Consider the following 9385-nt stretch of genomic DNA (forward strand, 5'->3'; position numbering starts at 1 on the left):
ATCTCCGGCTATCGCCAGTGTGGGAGATGCAGTCAAGGCTGCCGGGGTCTTTCTATCCTACTCTGTACTCAACCTCCACTTTCCTGCCCTCAGCTGCGTGCCTGGGGAAGCTGTCCTGTATGGAGCCCCACAATGGCTCTCTTGCCTTTTGCCCCCCTTTTTTTCTTTGTTCTCTTTTTGTCTTTTTCCCTTGAGCCAGCCAATGGGATGGGCACAAACACAAGGGCCAGGGAAGAGGAGAGGAAGGAAACGTCAGGACTAGTGTCACTGATTTTTCTCTTTGCCTTAGGTGCGATACAGTTCAGCAGAATGCTATAATCTGGCCTGCCTTTATTGGACATTTTAACATTGCGTTCGTTAAGGATTTTTGGCATTGTACTTGATTTTAAAAAATTGTATTGGGACCAGCAGTTAGTGTAATGGCTATGTCGCTGGACTCCCATGTAGTCGACTGTGGTTCGAGTCTCGGACCCGGTGCTTAAACTCACGCTGGGCGCATGTGCATACGTGCCCAAGATCCCGAGAGGAGAATGGAGGAGAAGGGATTGCGGTGTGGCCATCCCCCCTGGGGGGGTGACTTCCGGCTTTCTATCTCTCTGTCTCTCTTTCTGTCTGGCGAGCGCACACGCCCTATAGCAAAAACCTCTCAAAAAAAATTGTATTAAAATAGTATTTTGATTACACTCCTTTCAATTTCGTGCTCATGGTTGTTGTGTTACTTGCCTTAGCTAGGCCCAGTGGGGGCTCCTCTGCAGGGTCTGCAGAGTCCTGAGCCCCAGGGCTTCTTCCTTGCTGGCCTCTAGAAGGGGCCTTGCCTATCTGTCTGCAGCTGGCTCTCTCTGCTCCCCATGCTGCTTCCTCTACGCCTCCTCTCCTTGTGTCCTCAGGTATAGAGGTGCTAACACCCCAGGTGTTGCTTGTCCATGTTCTAGCCATTATTAGTTGTTTTTAAATGCCGCTCACACTTTCACAAACAGTTCATCCTGGTCTCTTCAATCATGCACTATGAACATGCATCCACCTGTTGTCACAGCCCCGACAAACACACACGCACATTTTATGATGTAGGGAACATTTTCTCTCCTTTTTAGCTTTTTTGCTATAGGGTGTGTGGTTTCACCGGAGAGCAGCGGAGAGGGTAAGTGAGCATTCACCTCCAGGGGGGATGGCCATGCCACAGCTCTCTTCCCCAGGCTCCCTGGGATTCGAGGCATGCATGCATATGCACACAGTATGATTTTAAAACCACTGGGTCTGGGACTCAAGTAGGCAGTCAGCCATGTGGGATCCAGAGTCTTAATCTCCACATCACCTACTGGTCCCTCTCTCCATTTTTAATTAAAAAAAATTTTTTTTTCAGTTTGCCAGAAGACATTTGCATTTCTCAGAGAGAAAGAGAGATACAGAGAAAGGGAGGAGAAAACAACCCCCATGGGGAATGGTCACACTGCAGTCCTTTTTTCTCCATCCTTTTGGGATTTGGAGTACACATTCAAATGCATGGGCGTGTTTTTCAAGCCACCAGGCCCAGGACTTGAAATGCATGGTTGGCCATGTAGGATCTAGTTCCCTTAACCACCAGGCTATGGGCTGACCCAACCTTGTTTGTTTTTGTTTTGAAACAGTTTCATAAGGTGCTTGATGATAGAAATGTACAAGAGTACAAAGCTGACTCACTAGTTAGATACAGATACAGAATATAGTTAGCCAGAGAAGATGGGATGAAAGGGTTGAGGAAGAAGACATTTTATTTCAGCTAAACTCAAGGAAAGTGTATGTATGGTATTCATCTCTACCCTTATGCATTCATAACCAGACAACTTTATAACTCCAGATAAAGGTGCTAGAGGGTGTCACCAAACAGAATGCTTCTTACACCCTTTGTGTTAAAAAAATTCCCAGGGTATTTATACCAGGTCACATTGGCCATGAGCACCTCGACTTTGGGTGGTGCCTGCCTACCTTCACACTGACACTCCCTTGGAGTTTGAGCTGCAGTCGGATCATGTCCACGTCTTCCATTGTGCAAAGCTGATTAAGCTCAGAGACCTTCTTGGACATCTCGTCAATTGCCACTTCAATGGGATTCAGTTCTGTGCTCGACTGGCTTATGACTTGGATCCTCTTCTTCACGTAGGGGAACAAGTGACTTGCTGCACAAAAGTCACACAAAGAGATTTAAAGTTGAGGATTAGTGAAGAGTCAAGGATCTTCCTGACGTTCCAGACAGTCTTGTATTATTTCATGGTACATAGCACATTCCGTTCTGCGTGTTTTGTTGGTTTGATTTTTGTGTTTGGTATGTGTGACTTACTTTTCTCCCAGGCACCACCCTCTCTCACATCTCTTAGCTTTGGCCCTGGCTACTTTAACCTAACATGTTCTCCTCTCCTTCGCTGGCTGACATGTACTATTCTCAGGGCTAGAAAAGACCTTCCAAGTCTCTGAAACACTGACAAGATTATAGCTTCCACTGCAACTTGTAATTAAAACAAAATACTACACTAAACCAGAATAAAGAACATTGAAATACATAATAAATTGTATGCATTATTAAATCTTTGTTCCAGATTTTTTTAAATTAGAAAAGTCTGTATAAGTTTCTTTAAAATTATTTTTATTTAACTTTATTTATTTATTTATGTATTTAAATTTGACCAGAGAAGGACAGAGTAAGAGAGAGACAGAGACAGAAAGTGAGAAAGCAAGCTGCCAGGTCCGGGACTCGAACTACAGTTGGCCATGTGGGAGTCCAGTGCCCTTAACCACCACGTTACCTGCCAGCCCCAGAAGTCTGGATAAGTTGGCTGAAGGTGAACATTTCTCCTAGTTTGGATATGATATCGTGACATCATTTCTTGCAGAATGTCTTCACTCATCTTCCCCTCAGTCAGTCTTAAGGCCCTTCTTTGTGTCCCCAGTTCATTTAACATGCTGTGCTCACCACAGTTCTTATCTGGCTCTCTTTCCTTTCAGACCGTAAGCACCTTGAGGACAAGAATCATGCCTTAATAGGACCAGCAGTTAGTGTAATGGCTATGTTGCTGGACTCCCATGTGGTCGACCGCGGTTCGAGTTCCAGACCGGCGTCTTAAACTCACGCCGGGCGCGTGTGCGTGCGTGCCCAAGATCCCGAGAGGAGAATGGAGGAGAAGGGATTGCGGCATGGCCATCCCCCCTAGGGGGTGATTTCTCACTTTCTGTCTCTCTCTCTCTCTGTCTGTCTGGCGAGCGCATGCGCCCTATAGCAAAAACCTCTCCAAAAAAAGAAAAAAAAAAAGAATCATGCCTTATTTATTTGAATTGTCAGGACCTAGAATGTGCAGCCACTCATCTAAAGCTTGTTGAATCAATGAAAGAATGCATAGCTTGTAGAGCAGACCTAGGTAGTCCTGGGGGGATAGTGGAGGTCTGCATCTATTTTATAGATGAAGAATCTGGGGAACCAGCAGTTAGCATAATGGCTATGTTGCTGGACTCCCATGTAGTCGACCGCGGTTTGTATCCCGGACTCGGTGGCTTAGAACTCACGCCAGGCACGTGTGCGTGCATGCCCAAGATCCCGAGAGGAGAATGGAGGAGAAGGGATTGCGGCATGACCATCCCCCCTGGGGGGTGATTTCTTGCTTTCTGTCTCTCTGTCTCTCTCTGTCTGTCTGGTGAGCGCACGCGCCCTATAGTGAAAACCTCTGGTCAAATTAAAATAAATAAAGTTAAAAAAAAAAAACAAAAAAGAAAAAAAAAAAAAGAATCTGCATCCCAGGGTGGTTTAGAATCTTGCATTGCCCCAAACACACAATGATGAGAGCTGCTAACCCTGAACAGTTGGAGATAGATTCAGGGAGAGAGGAGAGAGGAGACTGGAGGGGCAAGTTCAGTGTGCCCGTGCCTCTCCCAGGACACTGACACCTTGACTGTACGGTCTAACGGTCTAACGTAGGGGTCTCCAACCCCCAGGGCATGGCCTGTTAGGAACTGGCTGCACAACAGGAGGTGAATGGTGGGTGAGCAGATAAGGCTTCATCTGTGTTTACACCTGCTCCCCATTGCTGGCATCACCACCTGAGCTCCACCTCCTGCCAGATCAAAGGGGCGTATGATTCTCTTAGCAGTCCCCCGATGGGACCATTTATCAGAATGAAAACAAGCTCAGGGCTCCCACTGATTCTGCACTATGGTGAGTTGTATGGTGATTTCATGACATATTATAATGTAATAATAACATAAATATCAACAAAGTGCTCTGTAAGTGTACTGTGCTTGAATTATCACCAAAGCATCTCCTCCCTACCTCCCATGGAAAAATGGTGGTTTGACCAAAATGGCTAGGGACGGCTGATCTAATGGGAAGGGTGTAAAGTAACTCTATTGACGAGTTCTCCTCCTACTGGTGTTTAAGGGTTTTCTTAATGGACAGTAAACGGGGACATCTTCTCTTACTGGCAAACATTTCCAAGTTAGCACATTGTGGATAAACATTGGCAGACTCTGAAAAACTCTACAGTTCCACTAATCCAGTTTGATACGGGGCCTGTGCCCCGGCCAGCACCTACTCGTCAGGACGGTGCGCCGCTTGCACTGCTCCGCCACACCGCCATGCTTCTTGCCCGACAGGGTGAAGGGCGTCTCGAACACAAAACGGTTGATGTTGTGGTGCATTTCAAAATCTGTCTTCCGGTCCTCTATTTCCTTTTCCTCAAAGAATGGTGTCACGTAGGTCACCTGGATGTAGGCGTATTTGGGGTCCAAATCCTTGGGGTTTACCTGCATTAACACATTATGGGCAAAGAGTGGTGAGAAAACAGGTGCTCCATAAAGAAAACAGGAAGCTCTGCCTTCTTTCCTTAGCGCCTGAACTGACAGGCTGCCCTCTCCCCTGACAAAAAAATGAGAGGTCATTATCACTTCAGAGCTGAGTCGGACAGCAGGACCAGTAACCCATGGGCCGTGCTAAGCAGCCAGAATGTGGGCTGCAGGACTGAAGCCAGCTGCCAAGCAGCTGGAGCTCTTTGTAATATAAGTGCCTGGCTGGGCCATATTATTTTCCTTTATTTTATTTATCTTCTGAAATGAACATCCAGCTGCCTTTGTCTAGAATGCAAGATTCTTGATAAAGGAGATATTTTTGTCCCTGTCTGAATGATCTGTGTACCTAGACCGACACCATTGCTTTGGCTTGTTATAGGGAAGGAGGTTCCTCATCTATTTAAGCAGATTATCTGATTAAACTACTAGGTAATTGTAAATTTTTGTATTTTCAATGCCTCATTCCTTCCCTTATCTGTAACAAATCATCCTATGCAATCTCCTTACTAACCCTGTTTTGTTGAACAGCTTGATAAATAGCAGAGAACACAGTCTGGTGGTTCCAAGAAAATCCAGGGAATTGCTTTTGTTCTCCTTTGAGGTTGGGAGAGATGATTCTCAGCCTCATTTCTAACCACAGCTTGAAGAATTTAACTTTCTTTCATCATTTTCCATCTGTTAAACCTATTCACTGCCTATCTAATTACAGAGATTTGAGGAACCTAATGGGTATATCTGAAATATTACTCATCATTACACTGTAAAGTGTGTATAACTGTAGCCATTTTGGAGATTAAAAATGGCAGATCAGAATGTGCAGCTACTTTTCCCAAGATTATCAGTTGGTAAGTGATAGTAGGTGGAGAGTGACCTACTTTGTTCTGGCACTTTGTTTGGACATTTTCCTTATCCCACCAGGAACCCTGTCTGTACTGTATGTAGGAGTGCCACTGCTGCAGCAGTTCTGGCTACGTGCTTACTAGGTAGAAGTTAGTTAGGAAAGACACCAGGAGAGCCATGATAGAAAGATGAACAGAAGGTCATGCAAACCAGCCAACAAGATTCAGTTTCTTTAAACATTGAGTTTCTTTCTCCTTTATGGCCTGCCCTGCTGTGGACTCTAAATGGAATCAGCAATTGTAACCTCTCCCATAGGTCATGTACAAGAACAGTTAGATTCAGAGATCAAGGACCAGACAACTCCTAACCTTGAAATTTAAAGTACCTGGGCCAAATGAAAACTATGAGATAAGCATTAGGCTCAAAATACATGGAAAATGCTATAGAAAGAAGAGCTGGCTGCAGAAGGCCACAGTTAGGGCCAGAGGGCACCCATATCAAGAGCCTCAATTATATAAGAATCCTTGTTACCATTAACCACTACTTTGTAAAAACCTTAGAAAACACTGTGAGGTAGGAGATAGGAACCCTAAAAATATAGACCCAAAATGGAATCACAAAATGGCTAAGTTTTTTTTTTTTTTTTTGAGAGTTTTTTTTTGCTATAGGGCGCATGTGCTTGCCAGACAGACAGAGAGAGACATAGAGACAGAAAGCGAGAAATCACCCCCCAGGGGGGATGGTCACGTTGTAATCCCTTCTCCTCCATTCTCCTCTCGGGATCTTGGGCACGCACGCACACGCGCCCGGCTTGAGTTTTAAGCCACCGGGTCCGGGACACGAACCGTGGTCAACTAAGTGGGAGTCCAGCGACATAGCCATTATGCTAGCTGCTGGTTCCCAAAATGGCTAAGTTTTAATATGGAGACACAACATACCAGCAGCTGCACAAGAAATGACTTGCAGCAATGACTTAGTGATTGACTAAAACAAAGGCTTTTTTCCTGATCCACCACATTCCAGGAAGAAGGTAATGGTTTTTTATGGCCCAAACTTTTAGGCAGAGTCTCCTAATCTTTATACCAACTCCAAAATTAGGAGAAAAATAACTGGACCCATCTAGCATATGAACCCCACCACGAGGGAAACTTATGCACAAGCTCTCCTGAGAACAAGCACAGAGACCTCTGACCCAGATAAAACCCCTTTGCCTCAGTTCCTCTCTGGAAACCCATTTCTAGGACCAGCTCTCTGCTCTGTTCTTCCTTCTCTTTCTTCATAAACTCTACTTTACTATCCCTTCCCTGTGTTCATATCTCTAATTCGTCATGAGCATGAGACAAAGAATCAGGTTCACTGCTGTTCCTGCATTGGGTACTGGGCCCACTCTCCCCAGCTTTCCATGTTACTTTCATGGGGAAGGTGTGTACCTTTTGAGCTAAGAAGGAGAATGATGAGGAACATGTTCACAACTTCCACCCAGATCCAGTAATTTCATGCCCAGACTCATTTAAATACAAACTTTGTAAAGGGTACAGGAAAGAAAAGATCTCTTTTTGGTTCCATCATTTGGTGATTCCTTCTTCTGCCACACTCTTCTAACCAACCTGCTGTTCTCCAAACAAATCTCCCATTTGATCCCTCCCTGTCATTGCATGTGCTGGGCTGCTCAGAACGCCTTTGCTTCCAGCCAACACCTCACCCCGTAATTCCCAGCTTAAAGATCACCTTCTCCATGTAACATTGCCCAACCAGGAATGAGTTGTTGAGGGAGGCTCCCACCCTGAGCTTTTCCTGTAATACCTGGGCCATGTTTCTTGGCAGTGCTTCGTTACATCTTTTTATTTTATTTTATTTTATTTTACTTTTGCAAGAGGTCATGTGTGCTTACCAGAAAGACAGAGAGAAAGAAAGTGAGCAATTACACCCCTCCCCCAAGGAGATGGCAACACTGCAATCCCTTCTCCTCTAGTCTCCTCTCAGGAGTTTTGGCATACATGCATATATGCCCAGTGTGAGTTTCAAGCCATTGAGTCCAAGACTAGAACTGCAGTTAAAGACAGAGAAGTCCAGCACTTTTAACTACTACACCACCTGCTGGCCCCATTCCATTCTATTTAATTAGCTCTTTGCACACGTCCTTGTCCTTTTCTTCTTCGCCCCACACGGACTGTAAATGCTGGAAGGAGGAGACTCTGTGGTGCTGCTCCTAGTTCTGGGTCTGGCATGCAGTTGGTGCTTAATAGAGATGAGCTAAATGAATGAGAGTTTGTAAACAGATTCTGAATATTCTAATGAGAGGATGTAAGCATTTGCTTTCTGGAGTAAACAAGAGGTTAACTGAATGTTCACAGGTTAATGCAATGTAACAGGCATGTGTGCTAATACCCCAGAGGACAGCTTTCAAAATTGGAATGGCCCAGGAAGATCTCCTTGACTAAATACCTATTTTCAACTTGCTGTTTCCTACAATTCAATAATTGGGACCAATCCCTTTAATGCTTTGATTGCCATTCAAATGTAACTAACTTAAGGAGAAGTGCTGAGGACAGAAAATTCTGGCAACTTTTCCTATTCTAATAGTAAGCTTTCTTTTCAGAGGCCTGAGGAAATTGTGTCTATAAATGTTAATCTTGTAGCAAGCCATTCTGACCCAGTGATTTTAGGATCCTCTTTACATTCTATCCCTAGTATAATGTTTGATACTCATTAAGCTTTCTTATTTCTGTTAAGTCATAATTTTGCTAACTCCAAGTCTCTTGGAAATGAAGACTTGTGTTTTAACCAATTACTAACCCATGACTTTCTAAACTCACCAACAAACTATAAGTCCCACTTCTAGATGTCCCATATTTTTTGGCCAAGCCAATGTGAGGATTCCTCACGCTGTTGCGACTTTGTATCTCCTGCTCTCAGAAGTGCTTAAAAAGAATCAGTGCATAGGAGCACCCCAGTAGACATTTTGTTTACCTTGGCCTGGTCACTCAATTTTATGTTTAGAATAAATCTATGGACAAGTAGACAATTCAATAAGCTGTATCTAAGATGACCTAAAAGTTACTCAAGTAAACACATACATTATTTTTTCCGCCATATCCTCGGGGGGTATGTTTCACGTTTCAAGATCCACAGTGGAGCCTGAATGGTATGTTCGGATAGTAACATATCCAACATAGACTGTACTGTTTTACCTTGTACATATATACCCATGAAAACATTTAATTTATAAATTAGCCACAGTGATTAACAATAACTAATAAAATAAAACTATAATACTATATTGTAATTTAAGTCATGAGAATGTAATGTTTCTTTCTTGATATATCTTACAGTATTGTTCTGTGGGTAGTTGAAACTTTGGAAAGCAAAAACTTTTTCCATTTTTCCAACCTGTCAGATTTTGGGCATGCATGCTCATGAACCCGACATGTTTTTCAAGTCACTGAGGCCAGATTTCAAACAACAGATGGCCATATGGGATCTGGACCCCTTAACCACTAGGCTATGGGGCCTGCCTTGTATAATGTTTTTGACACCACCCCTGCACCCAACTCCTGCAAAAAATGACCAATCAACCAACCATTAAACAAGTAAAACACCTAAAATTATTTTGTAATTTACTTTGTCTTATTTTTTTTTTTTTTTGAGATATTTTCACTGTAGGGCGCGTGCGCTCGCCAGACAGAGAGAGACATAGAGACAGAAAGCGAGAAATCACCCCCCCCAGGGGGGATGGTCA

At 43.9% G+C, this 9385-nt stretch overlaps 1 protein-coding gene across 5 annotated transcripts in view; it reads right to left on the reverse strand.

Moving 5' to 3' along the window:
• The window catches only part of DOCK10 (dedicator of cytokinesis 10), a 262391-nt gene that overhangs the window by 10073 nt on the left and 242933 nt on the right, over positions 1–9385 (reverse strand). For 2 of the 5 annotated variants that reach the window (XM_027769882.1, XM_006143303.3), the window contains exons 52-53: positions 4554–4764; positions 1963–2153 (exon numbers count right to left, since the gene is read on the reverse strand). In XM_027769882.1, the coding sequence (XP_027625683.1) occupies positions 1963–2153; positions 4554–4764 (402 nt within the window). Of the gene's footprint in view, positions 1–1527; positions 2154–4553; positions 4765–9385 lie in introns of those variants that run through there. The other 3 variants (XM_027769880.1, XM_027769879.1, XM_027769881.1) reach the window with 2 other exon arrangements.

The sequence above is a fragment of the Tupaia chinensis genome, unplaced genomic scaffold (assembly GCF_000334495.1).
Source record: "Tupaia chinensis unplaced genomic scaffold, TupChi_1.0 Scaffold000095_1, whole genome shotgun sequence".
NCBI classification, from domain to species: Eukaryota; Metazoa; Chordata; class Mammalia; order Scandentia; family Tupaiidae; genus Tupaia; species Tupaia belangeri.